This window comes from Chiloscyllium punctatum, chromosome 24, assembly GCF_047496795.1.
Source record: "Chiloscyllium punctatum isolate Juve2018m chromosome 24, sChiPun1.3, whole genome shotgun sequence".
Lineage (NCBI taxonomy): Eukaryota > Metazoa > Chordata > Chondrichthyes > Orectolobiformes > Hemiscylliidae > Chiloscyllium > Chiloscyllium punctatum.
The window spans coordinates 60,784,578-60,810,008 of NC_092762.1; the positions used below are offsets into that span (position 1 = coordinate 60,784,578).

At 41.0% G+C, this 25,431-nt stretch overlaps 2 protein-coding genes across 7 annotated transcripts in view; one reads left to right on the forward strand and one right to left on the reverse strand.

Annotated features, from left to right (window-relative positions):
• Positions 1-4,953: 4,953 nt before the first annotated feature.
• lsm7 (LSM7 homolog, U6 small nuclear RNA and mRNA degradation associated) lies at positions 4,954-12,558 on the reverse strand. 2 transcript variants are annotated; one of them, XM_072593964.1, is made up of 4 exons: positions 12,431-12,558; positions 11,735-11,825; positions 11,003-11,074; positions 4,954-5,824 (listed from the first exon to the last, which is right to left on the reverse strand). In XM_072593964.1, the coding sequence occupies exons 1-4, from the start codon at positions 12,431-12,433 to the stop codon at positions 5,682-5,684; spliced, it is 309 nt and encodes a 102-aa protein (XP_072450065.1). In that variant the 5' UTR covers positions 12,434-12,558; the 3' UTR covers positions 4,954-5,681. The 2 variants fall into 2 exon arrangements, with proteins under 2 accessions (XP_072450065.1, XP_072450064.1); XM_072593963.1 differs by lacking the exon at positions 12,431-12,558 and adding an exon at positions 12,173-12,289.
• Positions 12,290-25,431, forward strand: part of sppl2 (signal peptide peptidase-like 2) — a 49,688-nt gene continuing 36,546 nt past the window's right edge. For 4 of the 5 annotated variants that reach the window (XR_011964016.1, XM_072593958.1, XM_072593962.1 and 1 more), the window contains exons 1-4: positions 12,290-12,523; positions 13,537-13,656; positions 18,477-18,659; positions 21,227-21,316. Coding sequence is in view for 4 of the 5 variants with exons in the window: in XM_072593958.1 (XP_072450059.1) it covers positions 12,413-12,523; positions 13,537-13,656; positions 18,477-18,659; positions 21,227-21,316 (504 nt within the window). In the remaining variant the exon portion in view is untranslated. Of the gene's footprint in view, positions 12,524-13,536; positions 13,657-13,760; positions 13,898-18,476; positions 18,660-21,226; positions 21,317-25,431 lie in introns of those variants that run through there. The other variant, XM_072593960.1, reaches the window with a different exon arrangement.

The following is a 25,431-nucleotide window of genomic DNA, read 5'->3' on the forward strand; positions in this document are numbered from 1 at the left end:
TTTCCACGTAACCCTTGATCCCCTTGACATTCAAGAACCTGTATATCTCAGTCTTAAATGTGCTCAGTAATCTGGCCTTCACAGCCTTCTGTGGCAGTGAATTGCATAGACTCTCCAATCTCTGGCTGAAGAAGTTTCTCCTTATCTCCTTTCTAAGAGGTCTTCCCTATACTCTAGGGCTGTTCTACCCTATCTCTTCTACCAATGGAAACATCTTCCTGAAATCCATTCTATCCAGGCCATTCAGTATTCTGTAAATTTCAATTAGATACCCCATATCCTTCTAAACTCCATCGAGTATAGTCCTAGAATCCTCAAACATTCCTCATATGTAAAGTTTTTCATTCCTGAGTCCATTCTCATGAACCTTTTCTGAACCAGCTCCAGGGCCAGTACATCCCTCATGAGATATAGGGCCCAAACCTGTGCACAATACTCTAAATGTGGTCTGACCAGAGCCTTATAGAGCCTCAGAAGTATATCCCTGCTTTTATATTCAAGTCCTCTCAAAATAAATGCCAACATTGTACTTGCCTTCCTAACTACTGACTCACCCTGCAAGTTTACCTTGAGAGGGTCCTGGACTAGAACTCCCAAGTCTCCTTACACTTCAGACTTCTGAATATTTAGAAAATAGTCCATGTTTTATTTTTCTTACCAAAGTGCATGAAATTACACTTTCTGACATTGTAGTCCATCTGCCATTTTTTTGCCCACTCTCCAAATCCTTCTGCAGTCTCCCCACCATCTTAATACTACCTGTCCCTCTACTATCTTTTTATCATCTGCAAACATGGCCAAAATGCCCTCAGTTCATTCATCTCAATCATTAATCTATAAAGTGAAAAGTTGTGGTCTCAACACTGAACCTTGCAGAACACAACTTGTCACCAGCTGCCATCCTGAGAAAGAACTTTGTATCCCCACTCTCTGCTTTCTTCCAGACAGCCAATCTTGTATCCATGCAAGCACCTTGGCCTCTTGTCTTACTCAGCAGCTTCCTGTGTGGTACCTTGTCAAAGGCCTTCTTAAAGTCCATGTAGATAACATTCATTGGGTCTCCGTGGTCTAACCTGCTCATTACCTCCTCAAAGAATTCTAGCAGATTTGTCAGGCAAGACCGGCCCTTGGTGAAACCATGCTGACTTTGCCCCATATACTTCCAAGTATTCAGAAATCTCATCCTTCACAATGGATTCCAAAATCTTAGCATGGCCGAGGGTAGGCTAATCGGACTGTAATTTTCCACCTTTTGCCTTACTCGCTTTTTAAACAAGGGTGTCACATTAGCAATTTTCCAGTCCTCTGGGACTTTCCCTGACTCTAGAGATTCCTGAAAGATCGCGAATGCCTCCACTATCTCCTCAGCTATCTCCTTTAGAACTCTGGGGTGTTGTTCATCTGGTCCAGGTGGTTTATTCACTTTCAGATTTTTCAGTTTCTCTAGCACCTCCTCCTTGGTGATGGCCACCATACTCAGCTCTGCCCCTGACTCTCTTGAATGTTTGGGGTATTACTCGTGTCTTTTATCATGAAGACTGATGTGAAGTAATTATTCAGTTCCTCAGCCATTTCCTTGTTTCTCCACCATTATCTCGCCAACATAATTTTCCAGCAGTCTAATGTCCATTTTTGCCTCTCTTTTACCCTTTACATATCTAAAGAAACGCTTACGTCGTCCTTTAAATTACTGAATGACTTACCCTCATATTTAATCTTCTCCCTTGTTATTTCCATTTTTGTTGCCCTCTGTTGGTCTTTGTAAGCTTCCCAATCCTCTGGTTTCCCACTGCCCTTTGCCATGTTATATGCTTTCTCTTTTGCTTTTATGCTATCCCTAACTTCCCTGATCAGACATGGCTGGCTCATCCTCCCTGTACCATGCTTCATTTTTCTAGGGAGGAATTTTTGCTGTGTCCCCTGAACTACTTCCAGAAACTCCTGCCATTGCTGTTCCACTGTCTTTCCTGCTAGGCTCCTCTCTTAGTCAATTCTGCCCAGGTCCTCCCTCATACCTCTGTAGTTGCCTTTATTCAGCTGTAATACCATGTTCTCTGATTCTATCTTCTCCCTCTGAAAATGCACAGTAATTTCAATCATATTATGACCACTGCCTCCTAAGGGTTTCTTCATCTTAAGCTCCCTCATCAGGTCTGCTTCATTGCACAAATTCAGTATTGCCTGTTCCCTAGTAGGCTCCACCCCAAGCTTCTCCAAAAAGCCATCTTGTAGACAGTCTACAAATTCCATTTCTTGTGATCTACTACCAATCTGATTTTTGCAATCTATTAAAATCCCCCATGATCACTGTAATGTTACCTTTCCTACACATCGTTTCTATCTTCTGGTATATCTTGCACCCCAGCCCCTGACTACTATTGGAGGCCCGTACATAATCCCATCTATGATGTTTTTACCATTGCAGTTCCTCAATTTCACTCACACAGATTCTACACCATCTGATTCCACTTCATTTCTTACTTATAAGGCAGACCCACCCCCTCTGCCCATCTGGCTCTTTTCAATAAGATGTATATCCTTGGATGTTCAGCTTGCAATCATGTCTCCGTGATGCCTATGTCATACCTGCCAATTTCAGTCTGCACAAGCTCATTTACTTTACTCCTTATACTGCATGCATTCAGATGTAACACCTTTAGTCCTGTATTAACAATTCCTGTCCTCATTCTCATTCGTTTGTCCAGTGTGCTTGAAGTTTGATTGCTAACTCTTTCAAGACAATGTGTCTTATTTGTCTGTGTGCTGGAAACTTTGATAACTTCTCATTTTCTCTTTCCCTGTCATTTCTTTCATATTTTTCCACCCAGTTGAATCCACCCCTACAGAGGTTAACCTGCTTCTTTGTCTCCCCCACTGGGGGAAATTTTATCCCCCCCCCCCAACCAACTTTCTAGCTGAAAGTTCTTGTTGACCAGCCTATCTACCCTTTTCATTAGAACATTGGTCCCGTCTCAGTTCAGGTGGAGACCCTCCCAGCAGTACAGATCCCTCCTGTTCCAATACTGATTCCAAGGCCCCGTGAGAAAGGAACTTCTCTTTCCCACACCACTCTTTGAACAACATGTTAACTTCCTTTATTCTCATGTTACTATGCCAAATTGTAAGTGGCTAGGACAGTAATCCAGAGATTATAATCCTTTTCTTTGATTAGGCTCCTAGCTCCTGATAATCCCTGAACTGATCCTCTTTCCTAGTCTTGCTTAGGTTGTTTGCTCTGGTGTGGACTGCAACAACTGGATCCTCCCCCTCCCTCTCCAATATCCTTTCAAGTTGGTCAGAGATATTGGGCAGGCAACATACCATGCAGGATTCTTGATCCTGCTTGCAAAGGATACTACCTATTCCCCTAACTCTAGACTCCCCTACAGCTATCACTTGTCTTTTTGCTCCCCCCTCTTGAATGGTCTCCTGTACCATGGTACAGTAGTCAGCTGGCTAATCCCCAGGTCCTGTTCAAATTTTAAAAAAATATATATTGCCTCTATTCCTGATGAAGGGCCTTTGCCCAAAACGTCAATTTTCCTGTTCCTCGGATGCTGCCTGACTTGCTGTGCTTTTCCAGCACCACGCTAATCTAGAATCTGGTTTCCAGCATCTGCAGTCCTGGTTTTTACCTAATCCTCCCTGCAGTTCTTTTCCTCATCCACACAGAGACCAAATATCTCATATCTGTTGGACAAGGTCAACACCTGAGAATTCCTGACTGCAAGAGCCCATTACCTGCCTCACTTGCAGTCACAGCCTGCTGTCCTTGGCCACTGTCCAAATTTGAAGTACTTAATCCACCAGAGAACGGCCTCCTGAAGCAAAGCATCCAGAACAGCTTGGCTAGGAGCACAGTTAGTTCAGGAACACCAGTCTTCAGTACTATTACCAGAATGTTTTGGGGCCAATCGTCTTTCCAGTATTCAGGGCCTTCAGCCGTTTCTTGATATTTCATGAAATGTAATGAGTTGGCTGAAATTTGTAACAGTGATGTCAGGAGATGATGAAGGAGATTTAATCATCCACTTAGCATTTCCACAAGTGATTGCAAATGCTTCAGCTTTGTTGATCTTCTGCCTACACTCAGCTATATTAGCTAATTCCTTTCCTGTCCTTTTTATTTTAAAAAACAGATTTATAGAACCAGTGATTGATATTTTATGAATGGTATGAAATAGTAAATCACACTAGTGCACATTTACCTTGCATGTAAAGCAAAGTGTAGCAAACTTGACAGGAATTGAGCACTGCATATCCAAACCTGTTCATACTACAAAATCTTGAAGGTGTTCAAAATTGTAATTGTCTTGCTTTTTGCTGGATTTAAATGTTATTGGACTTTTCTAACTAATAGATTTGCTGAAAGGCGAGCTTGCAATAGATTGTTAATATTTCAACTTTACACATTAAATATTGACCTAAACACTGGACATAAATCGACTGATTAGATCAAATACTGCATACCTTGACACGTCTGATTTATATCAGTGGTTATAAAGTTCTCAGAAATAACTTTAAAAGATGAGCTCAAATCTGTGGAAATGAACATTTAATTTGTACCCACTTGTAGTTTGCATTCATAAAATATTAAATTGTAGTCTTTTAAGTGAAATGACAAATACAATGTTTGTGAGAATGAATTCGAAAGATCTTTGCAACAGTTAAAATTATGGATGTGGGCCTAAAACAGATAAGGTTATGTCTCCTCAGCTGCAGGCGAGCAGAGTTTTGTCTAGTATTGTATTTTTAAAAATTTAACAGCACTTCCAAATCTAGTTCATTTAAAAAATGTCACATTGGATAATTGTTGCATCACATTTTATAATAAAAAAAGGTATGAGAAGATGGAGCATAATCAATGCAAGAGGTAACTTTGCAACCTAAGTTACTGCCTTATACAGTACCGTTCTATTGAATCAAAGTCAATAAAGCAGACCCAGCAGAAACTACTGGAAAAAAAAGTTTATTGTACAAGAAAGACTTTGTCATCCACATCCAGCTTCAAAAAGTAAACAAGGAAACTAATCCAATCTCTGAAGGGACTTCTATTAAACCAATTTATATGCAGGACTCCAACCTAAGCTATGTGATGTTATTCACAATCAAAAAGAATAACTGTTCGACACGGATTTCATTTTTTTAAAAAAAAGGGTAAAAGTTGCTTCAGAAAATAAAACTCCAGAAACATGCTCAATTTAACACAATCTTAAATAAACAAATTAAGGAGTATAAAAACACAGGTTTCTAAATCAGCTGTTTTTAAAAAAAAAATTAACCACCACTAGAGGTTACTGCTGGGGAGATTCCACTGAAGTCTGAATGAAGTGACTGCTTCCACTAGAATGATTCTAGTGGACAGTTCAGCAGGTTTACTGCCACTGGTCAATTCCTAGAATCTTGTTCTATTGTGTAACAGACTGTTGCCACGTATAAATGTACTGTGCCTGGCAATACACCTGTGCAGTACAGCTAGTACTACAATACAGAATGGTTGCATAGATGGCAATAAGTTCACAACTGATCTGCAAAAAGAATTTTAAAAAAGATGTAAAGACTTGCTTGCCATCTAACAAATCATAAATATCCTCCAGTGCTGCTGGTGATATTACAAGTGCCCACTTGGATAAAACCAACTAAATTGGAATCCTGAGATATTGTGAAGATACATTTTCAAATTAACCATCTTGTTGTTGTATGAAAGGGTTTGGAATAGCCTCCATCCCATCCTGTGGGCAAATCAGAACAACTGATGTTCCTCTGCATACAACCAAGCCAAGCTGTCGTGTGTCTTCAGTCAATTTGTATTGGTCATCTGGATCTGAGATTAGTAAAGTTTGCAAAAAAATAAAATTAAACTTGGATTACATAATGTAAAACTACGTGGAACATGCTAAATGGAATAAAAGAGAAGAAAACGTTTGTATTTTAATTACAAATTATACAATAAAGATTTACTTGAAGGACCAACTTATTTAGTATCGTGGACATTAAATTAAATCATGTCTCAAAATGGTATACAGCAAAATTTGGCACTTAGCTTTGGTAAATAGGGTCAAGGAGCATCCAAAGGGATTTAGTAAATACATTAAGGACAAAAGGGTAACTACAGAGAGAATAGGACCTCAAAAGATCAGCAAGGCAGCTTATGTACAGAACTGCCGGAAATGGGGAAAGATACTAAACAAGTATTTTGCATCAGTGTTTACTGTGGAGAAAGACATGGAAGATACAAAATGTGGGGAAGTAGATGGTGACATCTTGAAAAATGTCCATATAAGAGGTGGCGCTGCTGGACGTCTTAAAATGCACAAAAGCTGGATAAATCCCCAGGACCTGATCAGGTGTATCCTAGAACTCTGTGGGAAGCTGGGGAAGTGATTGCTGGGCCCCTTGCTGAGATAGTTGGATTATCAATAGCCAAAACGTGAGGTGCTGGAAACACTGAGGGTTGGCTAACAGTGCCACTATTGAAGAAAGGTGATAAAAGGAAAAGCCAGGGAACAAAAGGCTGATGAGCCTGACATCGGTGGTGGGCAAATTGTTGCAGAGGGAATTTTGAGGGACAGGATTAACATATCTGGTTAGGAAAGGACCGATTAGGGATAGTCAGCATGGCTGTGTGCGCGGGAGATCTTGTCTCACTAACTTGATTGAGGTTTTTGAAGAAGTAACGAAAAGGATTGATGAGGACAGAGCGATGGATGTGACCTATATGGACTTCAGTAAGGTGTTTGACAAGGTTCCTCACAGTAGACTGGTTAGCAAGGTTAGATCACATGGAATACAGGAATAACTAGCCATTTGGATATAGAACCAGATTGAAGGTAGAAGACAGAGGGTAATGGTGAAGGGTTGCTTTTCAAACTGGAGGCCTGTGACCAGTGATGAGCCACAAGGATCAGTGCTTGGGTTCACTGCTTTTCATCATTTATATAAACGTTTTGGATGTGAACATAAGAGGTATAGTTAGTAAGTCTGCAGATGACACCAAAATTGGAGGTGAAGTGAATAGTGAAGAACGTTGCTTCAGAGTACAACATGATCAAATGGGCTGAGGACCAGCAGATGGAATTTAATTTAGATAAAAGCAAGGTGCTGCATTTTGGCAAGGCAAATCAGGGCAGGACTTATACACTTAATGGTAAAGTCCTGGGGACTGCTGTCGAACAAAGATCTTGGAGTGCAAGTTCATAGCTCCTTGAAAGTGCAGTTTTGGGTAGATAGGATAGTGAAGGTGTTTAATATGCTTTCCTTTATTTGTCACAGCATTGAGTTTGGGAATTGGGAGATTATGTTGCAGCTGTACAGGACATTGGATAGACCACTTTTGGAATACTATGTGCAATTCTGGTCTCCTTCCCAGAGGAAGAATGCTGTGAAACATGGAAGGGTTCAGAAAAGATTCATGAAGATATTGCCAGGGTTGAAGAGTTTGAGCTATAGGGAAGAGGCTGAATAGACTGGGGATGCTCTCCCTGGGGCGTCAGAGGTTTATAAAATCATGAGGGGCATGGATTGGGTAAACAGAACTAGGTCTTTTCTCTGGGTTGGGGTGGGGGTGGAGGAAAGAGTCCAGAACTAGAAGGCATAGGTTTGGGGTGAGAGGGGAAAAGATTCATTAGGGATCTAAGGGGCAACTTTTTTCATGCAAAGGGTGGTGTGTGTTTGGAATGAGCTAGCACAGAAAATGGAGGTGGCTGGTACAATTGCAACATTTAAAAAGGCATCTGGATGGGTACATGAATAAGAAGGGTTTAAAGGGTTATGGGTCAAGTGCTGGCAAATGGGACTAGATTATCTAGTCATCACGGAGGAGTTGGACTGAAGGGTCTGTTTCCATGCTGTACATCTCTATGTACTAAGTCACATAAGGAGACACCTATTCAGCTGACCAAAAGCTTGGTAAAAGTAGTAAGTTTTAGAGTGCCTTAAAAAGGAGGAAAGAGAGATAAGCAAACAAAGATGTAGGGAATGATTTCTAGAGTTTTGACACTGTAGGTATGGCCATCAGTGCTGGAACAAAAACAAAGGTAGCTCAAGTGGCCAGAATTAGAGTACAAATATCAGAGGGTTTTATGAACTGAAGAAATTACTTAGAGTGAACAGAGAAATGAAGTGGCAGCCAAATTCTCATGAGTGAACACAATGCTACCGCCCAGATGAGATCTGGCATAAGTAAGGGCATAGCCAGTAGAATTTTGGATGTCAAATTTAAAGATGTCATAGCATGAAAGGCCAGTGACACATTTGCTGAAAGAGTCAATTCTAGATTTAACAAAGACAGTGGCAGAGGGTTTCATTATGTGAACGGAGGGAAGGACATTCTCAGGATGTTACAACTGGAAAGGAGGTCTTAGTGATGGCACAGACGTATGATTCTGAGTTAAGCTTACAATCAAACATGAAAAGGTCAGTCAGATTCAGCCTCAGCTAGCAAGAGAGGAATGGAGCTGGTGGCTAAAAAACGGAATTTGGAACATGGTCAAAATACAAACATTTTGGCATTTTCAACATATGAAGAAATTTCCACTCATTATTTAAAAAGAACAGGTTAAATGGACTTGGAGTGGGATTACTGAGAGTTCAGTGAGGTGGGGAAGGAGATGCTTGCTTTCTTTTTCCTAGTCAGTTGCCAGAGGACAAGGAGTTGAAAAGCTGTAAAAAGAGTAGAGAGTTTTAAAAGAAAAAGCTGCACTATAGGAGAACTAAGTTCATTAATCCTGAACCTTCAAATGACCTGGATGAACAGACACAGCAAGTATCACTAGTTGCAGAAAACTGACTCACTGCACTGCATCCATGAGGCTGCAAGTCACACAGATCGCATGTTCAGAGAGGCAGTAAGAGTGCAGGTTAGAGGCATGCAGGCAGATAGGGAATGTTTGACTACCAGACAGTCCAAGAGAACCAGGAAGATGATAAAGGGGTTCCACTCAAGAATCAGCTTTCAATTTTGACAATGGCAAGGTCAATGGGTTTTCAGGGGTGTGTCGCAAGTGCCGAGCCTATGGCAACACGAGTGAGCCAACTGTTTAAGAGGGAAGGAAGAAATAGGGGAAGAGCGACAGTGATAGGAAATTCATTTGTCAGGAGAACAGAGGCATTTCTGCAGCTATATGTGATTCCAACAGTATATTTTGCTGCCAAAATGTTAGGATCAAGAATGTTGCAAAGTAATTGCAGGATATTCTTCCTGAGGGTACTATCAGCCAGAGATCATGGTCCACCTTGGTATTTACTATATAGATATGAAAGGGTGATGTAGTCCTGCAGTCAGAATTTAGAAATCTAAAAAAAAAGCAAGCAGGATTTCAAAAATAGTCAACTCCAGATTACAACCAGGACCACACAGCAGTGAGTACAGAAGGAGGATGATAAAAATAGTGCAGAAGCAATAACTTCATATACCTGTGATATTGGGTCTGGGTAAAATAGCTCCTGTTCAAGCCCAACAGATTGCACCTGAACACAGCTGGGACTGAGTTCCTTGCAGGACATTCTGTTTGCGCTGCTGGGGAAAGTTTAAGTTTACTATGCAGGAGTGTGCGAACCAGGACAGAATCTTAGTGGGTGCACAAAATACTGGGAGAGACAAATAGTAGTATACAGAATGACAAGTTAATGTTTGGATTAAGGGAGAAATTACAACTGTGTGTAAATGAATGGATGAAGTAAATAAGATTGGTGAGTTACAGGTATATTGCCTCATTGAGTTATAATGCTGTGGCAACAGCAGGTTCAAGAAAGATAGGGAAAAAAAAGAAAGCAATGGTCACCTCGGCAAAGGACAGCAGCATGGGAGAAAGAGGCTTCAAGGGCAGAATTGATTTGGCGACAGCAAAGTGGCAAGGTGAGTCCATTACACTGCTTGGTATAATCTACAGACCAATTGCCATGTGAACAAGGTGGCTCAGTTGTTAGCACTGCTGCCTCACAGCACCAGGGACCTGGGTTTGATTCCAGCCTTGGGCAACTGTCTGTGGAGTTTGCACATTTTCCCAGTGTCTGCGTGGGTTTCCTCCGGGTGCTCTGATTTCCTCCCACAGTCCAAAGCTGTGCAGTTCAGGTGGATTGGCCATGCTAAATTGCCTGTAGTGCTACATGTATTAGTCAGAGGGAAATGGGTCTTGGTGGGTTACTCTTCGGAGGACTTGTTGGGCTAAAAGGCCTGTTTCCACACTGTAGGGATTCTAATCTAATTAGTGGAAAGGATGTACAGGAACAAATTGGCAAGGAAATTACAGAATGCTCCAAGCAAAGAATAGTTATACCAGGAGACTTCAATTACTCCAATGTAGAATGGAATAGACTGAGAAGGGCAAACATTCTTAGTTTGCATTTAGATGAACTTCCTACAGCAGTATATGTCCAGTGTAACAAGAAAGAAGGCACCACTGGACTTAGTTCTTAGGAAAGAGGTGGGCAAAATAGATCAAGTTTCAGTGGGAAACATTTAAAAGGTACAGTGATCATAAGGCTGGGATGACTGTGGAAATGACAATGCAGATGAAGAATAATTAGCTGGAGAGCGCGCCAACTTCAATGGGGCAAGAACAGAGATGTGATGGTTAGGCTAGACCAAAAGGCTTGCATGAAAAGCTGCACATTAGCAATGGACTACCTTCAAAAAAAAAAGAAAAGGTTCAAACACTAGATATATTTCAAGAAATGTAGGGCAAAAACCAAAAAAATTCTAGAGCTCCCTGGATGAAAATGATGATATAAAATAAGGAAAAGAAAGAAGTGTTTATGATAGGCATTAGGAAGAAAATACCATTGAAAATGAAGTTGAGTACAAAGCATTTAGAAGGGAGGATAAAAAGCAAGAGAAAGAGCAGTTACGCAAAAAGCCTGGCCATAATCAAAATCATTATAATTTTAATCAGAAAAGTGAAAGTCACTTTACAGAAACAAGAGTACAATCTATTTCAAAATTTTGTATTATAGATTATCCATCAAGAAAGTTATTAAAACCAAGGACATATTTGGGACTTACCTCTCACATACTCTATTGTTCCATCCAATACAAGATTGAGAAGTGGATCAAATCCTTTTAAAATTCCACTGGCTGTCAAAGCACAGAAAGACATTTCACTAAATTTCAAGTTAACTCCAGCATCCGACATTTGTACAAATTGAATCAAAACATATACTGCCTCAAGAAAGACTCTTGCTATCTTCCTTTCAAGGCTCAATCTTTCCAAAGTTGATTTCACTAACAATCAATGAAAGACAGTTCTGATACAGTACAGCTTCAGCTTTCAGTTAAAGTCATTTCATCTTACAATCTAAACAGTGAAGAAATAATACAACTCTTCAGCAACTAAGCACACTTCCCAAATCATTCTCTTGGAGCTGAAGAGTTCACAATAGCTACTTTGAGTAGCTGAAATAAAATTAAAAACCATTATTTAAAAAAGGTGAACAGTCTACATTATTTTACAAGCAACGAAAATTCAATTTGTATCATAGCTCTTTCGTCTTTCCCAAACAGTGTCATACAGCACTTCGGTCCAATCAGTCCATGCCGACCATAACCCCGAACCAAACTGGTCCCAACAGCCTGCTCCTAGCCCGTATACCTCCAAACCTTTCCCAAACTTAGCCATATTTGTCCAAACAGTCTGCCTACTTGCTTAGGGAAAAACGACAATCATTCCAGCTGTTGCAGCCTCGGGTAAACATCAACATTATGTTACTTATATAAACAAAATCAACAAAGCCTTACCTTCTCGTCCGCCTTGAAATTTCACACGGATTGTTTTGTCTATGTACTTGGAGAGGTCGAGAATGCTCTCCTTCTTTTTCTTCTCCTTATCCTGAATTCAAAGGAACAAAAAGAGAAGGCGAGGAGAGTTAGAATGCGGTTCTCCCAATCCCGAGTTCCTCGTGGGTCGGTCCCTCAGCCTCCGATAACCCCACGTTTCCATGATCACTAAACCAAGACGTTCCCGCTCAGGACCGGGACAAGGCTTTGAGAAATTGAAAGAAGTCAAACCAGCGAATTGGGGATTGTAACACAACCCGGGGTTTGGGCCTCGAATTTCACGAGCCCGAATAAGTATTTGGACCGAGATAATAAATATAACCAGGGCCGGCCGCGGATTTCAATCTCAATCTCAAACCCCCGGGGCCTGTACACGACAGTCCCCAAACACACACTCACCGCCATCATCGCGGCCACGACCTCTGACCTCCCAACCCCATGACCTTTAACCCCGACCGCCGACCCCAGTTCCTGCTCATACACTCCCCTCCCCCTCCCCCTCCCCCTCCCCCTCGGGCCGGGGCCGGGATCGTGTCGGTCTCTCGTCAAAACAGAAAATAATCGGCCGATCACCGCCGGTTTTCATCAAGATGGGCTCCCCCCACGCCCCCCCTATTTTTCTGTGTTTGGATTGTCCCGATGCTGAGTGGACGCTACCATTGTGGCGGCTGGAGGGGTCCAGCCTTCATCCGAAAGATGGCGCTGGGAGTGAGGCTGGTGTTGCTGCTGCTTGTCCTTCAGCTCAGTCAGGTATCAGCCCCGGGAGCCTCTCACCCCGGGACCGGGCCGACAGCCTGTCACAGCCCGCCTCACACTCCAACCTCCACCCCCCCCCCCTCACATCCCATCCTCTCAGACAACCCCTTCACTCCCTCAAACCGACCGTCCCAGCGCCCCACTCCCCCCACCCCCGACAACTCTCCTCTTTCCCCCCCCCCCCCCCCCCCATCCCACCCGGACAACCAGCTCCCCGCAATCCAACGCCCCCTGCATCCCCATCCCTCGCAATACCCCCATCAATCCTTCCACTCCCTGCCGCATTCCCCCACCTCACCCCCTCCCCATAATCCCACATCCCCAACCCCCGCAATCCCCCCACCTCCTGCAATCTCCCCATCCCCCTCGCATTGCCCCATCCCCCCTGCTATTCAGCTCCCCCCCCCCCGTAATTCCCCATTCCCCGTCCAAATCCTATCCCATTCCTATTCATATCCAACTACTACCCCATCCCTATTTGTCTCCAATCCTCGCTGTAAACCTATTCCCCACAAACTTTGTCCCCCACCTAACACACATGTCCTGACCTCTGGGGCCCCTTTCCACATGTTTTGCCCCTTACCACACCGTCCTATATCCTGTCAGTTTAGCCCCTCTCCCCTTCACACCCTGCCCTCTTATCTCTTCCCTGTGATACTACGTGATGCAGTGTATGTGTAACTGCAGTCACTGTCCTTCAAAAAGAACAGTCCCTTGTACCAGTTGTCAATTCCAATACATGGTTCAAATGTGTCACTTGTGACAGAACATTCCCTTTCCTTAAATCCAGAAAACTTAGATCTCAGTTTGTTGTCAGTGAATTAAATAATTAGCAATGATCAAAATGGAAATGAAGAGGGTAATTGGACACTGTTAGTCATCTTGGTGTGTTAATATGGTGTGTTAATTTAGGAGATGATTTATTTGTGGGTTTAGGTCTCGTGTGCTGGCATTGTTTATATGTTCCCGAGTTGCTTGACTGATGCAGTTTACCCTGATGCATGCAGGTGCTGTCTGAGTATGGAATGGTCCACGTCCTATCCGATAAGGAACATGGAAATACAAAAGATTACTGCATCCAGTTTAATCCCTACTGGGCCTATTTGCCGCATGATCTCAGTAAGGCGGTAAGTGTATATCACAGGACATTTTTGCAAATGCATTGCAGCGATGCTCATTTAGAATATGAGCAATCATGCATATCTGGAACTCAGCCTGGCTTCTCATTCCAGGTAGGGTTCATATGCCTTTGAAAACCTCCCAAGGAGGGATGCTGGACAGGGAGTGTAACCTCTCAAAACCCAAAGCTGCAAGTAAAGCCTCGAATTGCACTATTCCATTTCCTGACTTAGAGCATTGCAGGCGAAGGTATGTCTGCAATGTCGGAATGGGCTTAGATGATTTGTAAGGAATAAAGTCGTGTTTTGGGAATGTTAATGGAAATGTAAAATATTTTGAAGTTTTTGTTTTTTAAAAAAATCAAAATTGAATGTAAAAAATATATAGATGTGCTGGTTGTCTTTCCATTCTCTGCTCTCACATTATAATGTTTCGAATATGCCAGTTGGGTGCCACCAGGAAGCAGCCTTGTTCTTTCACTGTATCGCCTCTGTCACCTGTCTGCTGACCTGTCTATTTAGTCTGATCTTCCATTTAGCATATTTCTGTGGTGATGATAAGCATCTGGGCTACCTAGGCCCAGTAGTTTTCAGTATGAAGCTGGATAGAAGAAGGAATGGGAAACCTCAGTAGTGTCCAGTTATCTCCTATGATGGATGAGATTAGGTGTTCATTCAAGTGGATAGTTTTTGCTTGAAGTATGAGCCAAATTAGTACTTACAATGATCAGTTGTTTATGATTTTCACTTCAATAAACCTAATTATGCTATAATTGCTTTGTGGCAATGTTCACAGTTTATGATATGTCCTTTTTATTGAAAAAATGTTCGATCTGCCAGTTTGCATTCTGGATATAAACGCCAACAGTCTATTCACCTTTATGATGATGTACTATACCTGTTCATAATACTTCAATAATTTATGGACCTGGAATACCAAGATTCTTTTGACCTGTACTATTTCTAGCTTTTCATTATTTCAGTAAATACCTTGATCTTTTTTGTTTTGGTTTGTAATGAATGGATGGTTTCATTCTTGCTTGCCAATATCAAAATCCACTTGGCACAGTTTTACCCATTCATTTCATCTACTCATTTCTTTGTAATATTATGTTATGACATGGATACAGCCAGCCAAATCATCGCTATCCCTGTATTTGCAACACAGTAAAATTAAAATAGTCAATGACCCTCAATTGACCCCAATGGTTCCCAACCAGACTTTCTGAATAATCACAGTATCAGACACTAGGTTTAAAGCTTAAGCCAAACATGTCACAATTTATTAATAATACAGTAGCTCTAGCAGAACAAATTCAAACCCCACAAGGTAATCTAATTAATATCAATGATTTAAACCTAATCTTCTTTGATTCTAGTCCCTCACTTAAAGACAGACAGACACAGTTAATAGATACATCAAAAAGAGGAAAAAAATAAGAGTTGTAACTGGCCAGTTCATTGAAGCAGCCTCTACAATCTGGAACATCACAGGCACATGGGATTGTATTTTGCTTGATTTCTGAAGACACTGATGCATGCAGATAGCTTTCAATAGGCTCCGAGGAGTATTTTATTTTAATTCTGATGACTATAAAATTCTATTATCTGAGGTTTTAATGTGAGATGGCAATCAGGAAGCAATCAAATCATCCTGTAACTGTGGTAGCTAAAGTCCTTCTGACTTAAATACTGTTCAAAACCAGTTTGAACTCTGGTTTCTCTTTGTTGGACTGATTGTCTATGATGCCTCTATTATCATACAAATATCTGCCATGCGTTTGAGCGTAATGCCTCTCTGGGGTCCAAATGTTTACACAGCACTTTTAATAAGAATCAAGCCACAATTAACTTTTAGACCTGGCCTCGTAAACCAGCGAGAGTTTGTTTGATCTTTCTTTTTATAAAAAGCTGCTGCTCACAGTCCAACAATCACCTTCAGCTCTCAGGTGTCAGCTTTCAACTCACAGCTTCAAACCTATAATGTTAAATAAAAGCAGGTCTTGACAATTAAGCTTCTATCTTCAATGTTGTCTGTACTTGGTTGATCAGAAAATTCAGTTATTTGGCTTTGTCTGACCACCTCCTTATTTGACAAAAAAAACAGTTGTTTAGTTTATCATGGTTGATGTATAATTCGTCCCTTTGAAGGCAGCCTTACATAGGTCTAGCATCTGAATAGCAGTTGTCGTTTCTCCACTTTAAACACTGTGTAGAACTCAATCACAATCTGATTGCCATTAGATAAATGTTTATGTGCTGTTAGACTGTTAACTAAAATCTGGTTTTACTGAATCCAAATAGCCCTGCATTTTCTCATTTTGCTGCAGAAAACTGCTGTAATTGCAATTGTGAAATTTTGACATGCTACTTTACTTATTCCAAGCTATGTGAAAATGAAAGCTACTATGTTTGTCTATCTGAACACTTGTACAATCTACTGTATCATAGCTGCTACCAGAAGGCCTAGACACAACATACACTTTAGTCATGAACCCTTTTCTATTTGTCAAATCAGGTCATAAAGTCTCCACTGCTTGCTTATCTCTCATTATATGCTTTCTGATTATTTGAACCATTTTGTCTATAATTTCTAAGGCACTCCTCCTCTAGTATTTGCCGATCATTTCCATAGACATTAAATACCCAGGTTATAATTCCTAATCCAGACTATTTTGCAGCCATGAATCACTAATTGCTACCACACTACATCTCCAAATGTAACATGTACCCACAGTTCATTCACTTTGTTCCTTGTAGTAGCTTACAGAGGTTACAGAGATGAGGAGAGGTATGACCGTAGAGGGATTTGAAAATAAGTACAGCATTTTTTTTTCCTTAGTGTTGACACACTGGGAAGCAAGCAACAGGGCAGTGGGTGAATGGAACTTGACGTAAATTTAGATCCAGTGACAGAGTTCTGGGATGAGTGTAAACTTATGTTCAATGGAAGATGGGAGGCCAAGGAAGAGTCACATCCAGAAATAACAAAGACATGGATGAGGGCTCCAGCAGCAGATGACTAAATCTGAGTTAAATTCAGGTGATGTTGCTGAGATGGCAGTGGGTAGTTTTGGCGATAGAGGGGGTATGTACTTGCAAGCTCATTCCAGGATTGAACACAATACCCAAACCTGGCTTAAGCTTGGCGGAACCAGGAAGTGGGAATGAAATAATGTTTGGAAGTGCTGTTTATCGTGGGGAACAAAGACCATGGCTTCAGTCTTCCTTATATTTAGTTTCATTTCAATGCTAGATCTCAGATGCACAGTGTGATAAATCAGACAGAAAAATATCAGAGTCTAAATTGTGGAGTCAGCTAATTTCAGTGGGAGCAATAGTTGAGGTGTTAAGTTCACTTTGGCATTTTGTGAAAATGAGCCAACCTTGTCCTTTATTATTCAATGAACCTCTGAGCAGAAGTAGAGTATGTTGGGTCTTATGTTGGGACAGAATCAAACTAGAATTAAACTTAGTTACAGTGATATCCACAATGAAATTGTTCGTGAACCTCATTGCTTCCTTAGACGCTCTGACTATGTGGTCAAATTCCAACCCCCAACTCAATTTACAAGTTTGATGTCAATACCACTGTTGTAGGTCAGAGCTCAAACAACGATGAGACACAATACAGGAAAGAGAATGAGTGCTAGTTGCATGGTGTAAAGACAACTATCTCTCCCTCAATGTCAGTAAACTAAAAGGAGCTAGTCATTGACTTTAGGAAGTGGAGTGGAGAACATGTGTTGTTTGCATCGATGCTGCTGAGGCAGATGGTTGAGAGCATCGAGTTCTTGGGAGTGATGATTACAACAATCTGTCAGGTCCATCCACGTTGATGTGACAGTCAAGAAAGCACAACAACGTCTCTACTTTCTCAGGAGACTAAGGAAATTCAGCATGTCCCTAAGGACTCTTACAGACTTTTAGGATGCTTTCTATGGTGCATCTATATCTGAATGCATCACAGCATGGCATTAACTCTTTGAAGACTGCAAGAAACTACAAAGAGTCGTGAACATAGCCCAGTCCATCACGCAAACCAGCCTTCCATCCAACGACTCCACCTATACTTTCCACTGCCTCAGGAAAGCAACCGACATAATCAAAGACCCCTCCCACCCTGGTTATACTCTCTTCCACACTCTTCCGTCAGGCAGAAGATGTAAACGTTTGAATATACTTATAAACAGATTCAAGTACAGCTTCTTTCCCGCTGTTATCAGACTTTGGATGGACCTCTGAAATATAAATTCTCATATCTCTGCAGCTGTGACACTATATTCTGCACTCTGTTCTGTTATCCTAATGCACTCTGTATGACCTGCCTATTTAGCACACAAAACGACACTTTTCACTGTATCACGGTACATTTGATAACAATAAATCAAACAATAAAGCAGTTTTGTAGGCTCACATGTGAAGAACAACTATTTGAGCAAAGTGCCAATAGTATCTAGTTTCCATAGGAATATGTCCCTGGCAAAGAGTCAGTGCCTTAAAAAGTGAAGGACACAATTGCCAGAGATTGTCCTTTATAAACTTTTTTTGTCAATGCAGAGTGTAGCATATTATGATTCTGTTGCATTTAGCATGAGAAATTAGTCTATATGCTTCACTTTTATTGTATTGTGTACACTGGCAGTGTTTTTAAATACATAATATTTAATTTAAATACTAAGTTCAAAGACTGCAAAGTTCCAGTTGTACCTGAAATTTTTGTTTATATGTATTTTGTCATCTAAGATTTTGATTTACTAAAAGTAATTATGAAAATATCTCACCCAGTCAGTCTAAACTACACCTAAAGTTATATTATTCCCTCTTAGTCTCTCTTGCAGCTCCAGGACCTGACATCCTCTGACCTGTGCACACCTTCAGATGTGCCCTTACAAGGATTTAGCAATAGAATTGCCATGGTGATGCGTGGGAACTGTACATTCTATGAGAAAGTAAGGCTTGCTCAGATCAATGGAGCCAAAGGGTTGCTCATCGTCAGCAGGCAGAGTCTGGTAAGAAACATTGGGCAGAATTTTTTCTGGTTTAGCTGGTTATAGCTGTATTTGTGACTTTACACCCGTGTTAGCTAAGGTTGTATTAGAGGCTGAATGTAGCTACCATTCCTGTTAGCTATTGTGTTATGTAAATCTAGCAAAATTCACTCTAACAATGTGAAACATGGATGAAGCATGGACAGGTTAGGCTAAATGACTTTTTTTCTATGTATATTCTATGTAATTTATGCAGCAGTTTCATATAGTGAGACCCACAAACAGACATAGTGTGAAGCTGAGACTCTCAGCACACTTATCATAAAGTCATAGAGATGTATGATGTATTACCTGCTCCAAATGTTGATCTGCTATACATGACTTAAATACAACAGGCTTAAGTTTTGTTTTTTTTTTGACAAAATTCATAATATGATAGTGACTAAATTCAGCTATCTTGAAAGATACTTCACTGGTACCACAGACGGGTTGGCAATAATTTTCTCTGTGATGTTGCTCTGCTTTCTATGCATGAGTGTTTTCATGAGCCCCACCATATTGACTTAAATGATTCTTGCCCTTATCCTTTGTGGGCCATTGCTGTATCCCAACCTTGTTGATCGCTGCCAACTAAATCTCCCTGCATAATGCCCAGACCTCTTCTGAATACTGGATCTTTACCCTTGCTTCCTTTGCTCTACTAACAGACTGTGTACTTTCAGTTATCCACTTGTTCCTGCACCCTTTGCTTCCAAAATTCCCTTTTATCTGTGCTTTCAGCATTTCTGCTCCTTCCATGACGGTTCATCAATCAAGCTTTGTAGCCGTCATCTTTCCACTTTCTAAAATATGTACAGATCTCTGTGAATGTAAGGGATATTACTGAAATGTCACTTACCATTCTCTATCTGTCTCAGGAAAATAAAGCTCTTTGGTTTCTGTACAGGCTCTATGGTGTACTTTTATCCACGGAAGCTGTTGTGTCTTCCTGGTAGCAATGGTAATACTGGTCATGAGTATAAATTGCATTGACCTACCCTACAGTTGTTTACTTCAAAATTAACGGACGTTGAATTATTTTCTCAGAATTTTAAATATTTCATTAAAGAATTTATAACATCTGAGCATTGATCATTTGCAACTTCTATTTTTGATCAAAAAAACCCAAACATTAGTAATGTATTAATGAATATATATAATATGTCATTTGCAAACAAAATACAGTTTTCAAAGAAGAATATAATTCTTACAATACATTAAACATGCAGAGACCAATCAATAATCATTGTTTCTCTTTGGGGTGTAACTCATTTGTAGAGTGTGTGAGTTGTTAAACATCCAGACTTTGGAAGCCGTGCCTTGCTTTAGGAGAATACTCCAGATGTGGGACAAAGGTTGCAGTATAAAAGAGTTTAATTGAAAGCTACCTAACTTTCACTAAAACTCTTGCACGTACCTGTGCTTCGGTCCAACTAAACCACTTTCTGCTGTTGCTCTGAAGAGTCAACACTTAGGCTTGAAATTGTCAATGTAAACAGCTTTCTCACCACTGCAGTTGTAGGCTATGGACAATAGGTGGTCCAGTCAACCAATTGCAATTTCTGAAGCCCAGCCATGTCTGCCTTTTTGTCTGCTCTTTGGGATGTTTTGTATTTTTACAAACTTTTTTCTGTTTATCTTATTTATATAATTTGACTTTACTTTTGCCCTTTCCTGTTTTCAATCATTTGTACACTTTGTTCCATGCTTACCTAATTTAAGATCATTCACTGTTTTAATGGAGCCTACTGTTTCCTGTTTATTAGCCCCAGCCTTGCCCTTTTCTTTCAGGCTCTTCCCCTCTCTCAGGTAAGTACTTTTAGTTGTTTAGCTGGCAAGTTCTAAGTGGTTTTTTCCTGACTACTTGTGGTGAAATTTTCCTTAATTTCCTGACTCGTGGCTCCTCAACATTATTTCCTGCTTTGTTTTCTAGCCTGATCCAAAGGCTTATATCTGGATGATCTTCCTAATTCAATAATGTGATCTCTGATCTAATTCCCCTGTTTTTGCGTCTGTGGTAGGGTTGTCATTCTCTTCTTATTTTGTTTTGGGTCTTCAACCCACAAGGATTTTCTGGTTGTTTGATGTTCTTCCTTACATGAGTACAATAGGTTACTTCCTGCTCTGCTGAAAATAGCCCGCTAAGTCTGCTTGTAGGGATTTTGATACCTCGCTTGTATAACTTTGCTTTTTGTGACTCCAGTCATTTGGATTTTTCATTAGTCTCAATATCTTTTAGAAGTAGCACTAGTTATCCTCTTAATAGCCTCATAAGCAGTACCACAGGAAATCCACTTGTAAATGTAATAAATGGTCTCTCTGTTATCCCACAGATTATCATTGCCTATTAATGAATTTAAATGACGCGATGGCCCTAGATTAAAAACCATGTACTGTTTATTCAGATACTGCCTCAGGATTTTTACTGTCTCCTCTTACATTTTTCAAAACTGTTCAATAAATGCATAATGAAACAGTGGGATTAAAGATACATCAATGTAAACTGCAGTGTTTGATTACTGTATGATTGTTTCTGTTCTGCTGCGCAGGTGCCTCCAGGTGGAAACGGGAGTCAGTATGAGGAAATTGATATTCCTGTTGCGCTCCTCAGTTACGATGACATGCTTGATATATCAAAGGTAAAGCTTCTCATGTGTCCCTGTTTGTGGGTGGGGTGCTTTTAGAGATATTTACTACAGTTCGGGGTGGATCAAACACTGCTGCTTTCACTTAAATAGAGTGGCAGAAGTGAGTGAGGGAAAAGAAAGAAGCACGTGAAGCCTGGTAGTCCAGAATCCCCAATCCCCAAACATGGTTGATACTGAATAACATGTTTTGAAGTAATATGTTTTTAAAGCTGTTTTTACAGTCTTTTTGTTTTGCTACTCCTTCTATACCAATGGCACTAGTTTGCACCACCTGTGATGCCAAGGTGTTGGCAGTGTGTTGAACTCGCATGGGACCTCTCCTCAGGCAGCATCTACTCCCAGTCAGTCACTTTCTAGCAAGGATCTCTGGATAGTGACTGGGAGCAGGAAACTTGGTTGATTGTTCCTTTCTGACTCAAAGGCAATGAGGCTGTAATCCCCTCCCACCTATCCATGTTAGTTGCAGTTATCCCTCGAATATTCTGAAGTCGAGGGAAACAAAAGATTAGTGAGGACACCAGCTTGCATTTACTTTGTGTCTTTCATGTTGTAAAGAGTTTCACAGCACTTTACAAGTGGGGTTCAAGAGTATGGTGCTGGAAAAGCACAACAGGTCAGGCAGCATCCGTGGAGCAGAAGTATCAGCCTTTCAAACATAAGCACTTCATCAGGAATCAGTTAACATTTTGGGTCCAGAAGAAGGATCAGTGGATCCGAAACTTTAATTCGGGTTGTTAGATCTGCTGCCAGGTCTGCTGAGATTTTCCAGCAATTTGTTTTTTTTTCAATTGTGAGATGTCTGAAACTTGACTTGTGGGCTTTGCACTTTTCAGGATAAAGTTTAAAACTGCCAGAGTTATTTGGAAATGTCCTCGGACACTTTTCGGTGAGGACCTCACACCCTTTGGGACTGTTAAAAGTAGACATGAATGTGCAGAAAACACATATAATCTCATTGGAACTGTGAAACTCATGAGAATTGTTAATATTTGCTGATACTTAAATCTCCTGGCCTTTCCATTTCTTTGAAAAATAGCCTGAAGTTTAAAACAACAATCAGTGCTCACTATTTCACGATTCGGACGCTGCCTGGCCTGCTGTGTTTTTCCAGCACCACATTTTTCAACTCACTATTTCAGTCTCCACATAAGCCTGGGGACACAACCTTTTGAAATCCTAACGGTGTACCTATTGGTTCACAATTTAACTCAGAGTTCCAAAGGATTGTAATGCTTTTTGTCCAGGACTATTTTGATAAGGGATTAAAGGAATTTAAAGGTAACGATTTATTAAAAATCAATGTTTTATTTTTCTTAAATTTAGTGAAGTCATTAATAGATTTCTATAGGCCTCTGAATAGTTCCAGAGATGTGGAGGAAAGGATAGCAAAGATAATCCTGAATAGGAGCGAGAGTAATGGGGTAGTTGTTATGGGGCACTTTAACATTCGAAATATTGACTGAAAATACTATAGTTCAAGTACTTTAGATGACTCAGTTTTTGTCCAATGCATGCAGGATAGTTTCCTGACACAGCATGTAGACAAGGAGAAAGTGAGGACTGCAGATGCTGGAGATCAGAGCCGAAAATGTGTTGCTGGAAAAGCGCAGCAGGTCAGGCAGCATCCAAGGAACAGGAGAATCGACGTTTCGGGCATAAGCCCTTCTTCAGCCCTTCTCCTGTTCCTTGGATGCTGCCTGACCTGTTGCGCTTTTCCAGCAACACCTTTTCAGCACAGCATGTAGACAAGCCAACAAGGTGCGAGACCACATTGGATTTGGTACTGGGTAATGAACCTGGTCAGGTGTTAGATTTGGAGGTAGGTGAGCACTTCGGTGATAGTGACCACCACAATTTGGTTATGTTTACTTTAGTGATGCAAAGGGATAGGTATATAACACAGGGCAAGAGTTATTGCTGGGGGAAAGACAATTATGATGCGATTAGGCAAGATTTAGGGTGCATAGGGTGGGGAAGGAAACTGCAGGGGATGGGCACAATTGAAGTGTGGAGCTTATTCAAGGAACAGCTACTGCATGTCCTTGATAAATATGTACCTGTCAGACATGGAGGAAGTGGTCAAGCGAGGGAGCTATGGTTTAATAAAGAAGTTGAATCTCTTGTCAAGAGAAAGAAGAAGGCTTATGTTAGGATGCGAGATGAAGGCTCAGTTAGGGTGCTTGAGAGTTAGAAGTTAGCCAGGAAAGACCTAAAGAGAGAACTAAGAAGAGCTAGGAAGGGACATGAGAAATCGTTGGCAAGTAGGATCAAAGAAAACCCTAAAGCTTTCTATACGTATATCAGGAATAAAAGAATGACCAGTGAAAGGTGAGGGCCAGTCAAAGATAGTAGTGGGAAGTTGTGCACAGAGTCTGTGGAGATAGGGAAAGCACTAAAAGAATATTTTTAGTCAGTATTCACACTGCAAAAAGACAACGTTGTCAAGGAGAATACTGAAATACAGGCTACTAGACTAGACTGGATTGACATGCGCAAAGAGGAGATGTTAGCAATTCTGGGAAGTGTGAAAATAGATAGGTCCTCTGGGCTGAATGTGATTTATCTTTGGATTCTCTGGGAAGCCATGGAGGAGATTGCAGAGCCTTTGGCTTTGATCTTTATGTCACCATTATCTGCAGGAATAGTGCCTGAAGACTATAGTAAAGCAAATGTTGTCCCCTTGTTCAAGAAGGTGAGTAGAGACAACCTGGTAATTATAGACCAGTGAGCCTTAGTTTGGTTGTGGGTAATATGTTGGAAAAAGTTATAAGACATAGGGTTTATAATCATCTAGAGAGGAATAAGTTGATTAGGGATAGTCAACAAGGTTTTGTAAAGGATAGGTAGTGCCTCACAAACGTTACTGGGTTTTTTGAGATGGTGACCAAACAGGTGGATGAGGGTAAAGCAGTTGATGTGGTATATATGGATTTCAGTAAGGTGTTTGATAAGGTTCCCCACAGTAGGCTATTGTACAAAATATAGAGCCATTGGACTGCGAGTGATTTAACTGTTTGGATCGTAAGTTGGCTAGCTGAAAGAAGACAGAGGGTGGTGATTGATGGGAAATGTTCATCCTGGAGTTCAGTTACTAGTGGTGTATCGCTAGTTGGGGTCACTGCTGTTTGGCTTCTTTATAAATGACCTGGATGAGGGCATAGAAGGATGGGTTAGTAAATTTATGGATGACCCTAAGGTCGGTGGATTTGTGAATAGTGCTGAAGGATGTTGCAGGTTACAGAGGGACGTAGATAACCTGCAGAGCTGTGGTGAGAGGTGGCAAATGGAGTTTAATGTGGAAAATGTGAGGTGATTCACTTTGGAAGGAACGGCAGAAATAAGGAGTACTAGGCTAATGGTAAAATTCTTGGTTATGTAGATAAGCAGAGAGGTCTCAGTCTCCATGTACATAGATCTCTGAAAGTTGCCACCCAGGTTGATAGCGTTGTTAAGAAGATGTATGGTGTGTTAGCTTTTATTGGTGGAGGGATTGAGTTTTGGAGCCACGTGGTCCTGCTGCAGTTGTACAAAACTCTGGTGCGGCTACACTTGGAGTATTGCATACAGTTCTGGTCACCACATTATAGGAAGGATTGTGGAAGCTTTGGAAAGGATTTAGAGGCGATTTACTAGAATGTTGCCTGGTATGGAGGGAAGGTCTAATGAGGAAAGGCTGAGGGACTTGAGGCTGTTTTTGTTAAAGAGAAGGTTCGAAGGTGACTTAATTGAGACATAGAAGATAATCAGAGGATTAGATAGGATGGATAGTGAGAGCCTTTTTCCTTGGCTGGTGATGGCTAACATGAGGGAGCATAACAATAAATTGAGGGGTGATAGATATAGGACAGATGTCAGAGGTAGTTTCTTTACTCAGAGAGTAGTAGGGCTGGGGAATGCACTGCCTGCAACAGTAGTAGACTCGCCAACTTTAAGGGCATTTAAATGGTCATTGGATAAACATATGGATGAAAATAGAATAGTGTAGGATGGATGGGCTTCAGATTGATTCCACAGATTGGCACAACATCGAGGGCTGAAGGGCTTGTACTGCACTGTAATGTTCTATGTTCTAGATGCATAGACCTTTATATTATGTCTCTGCATAT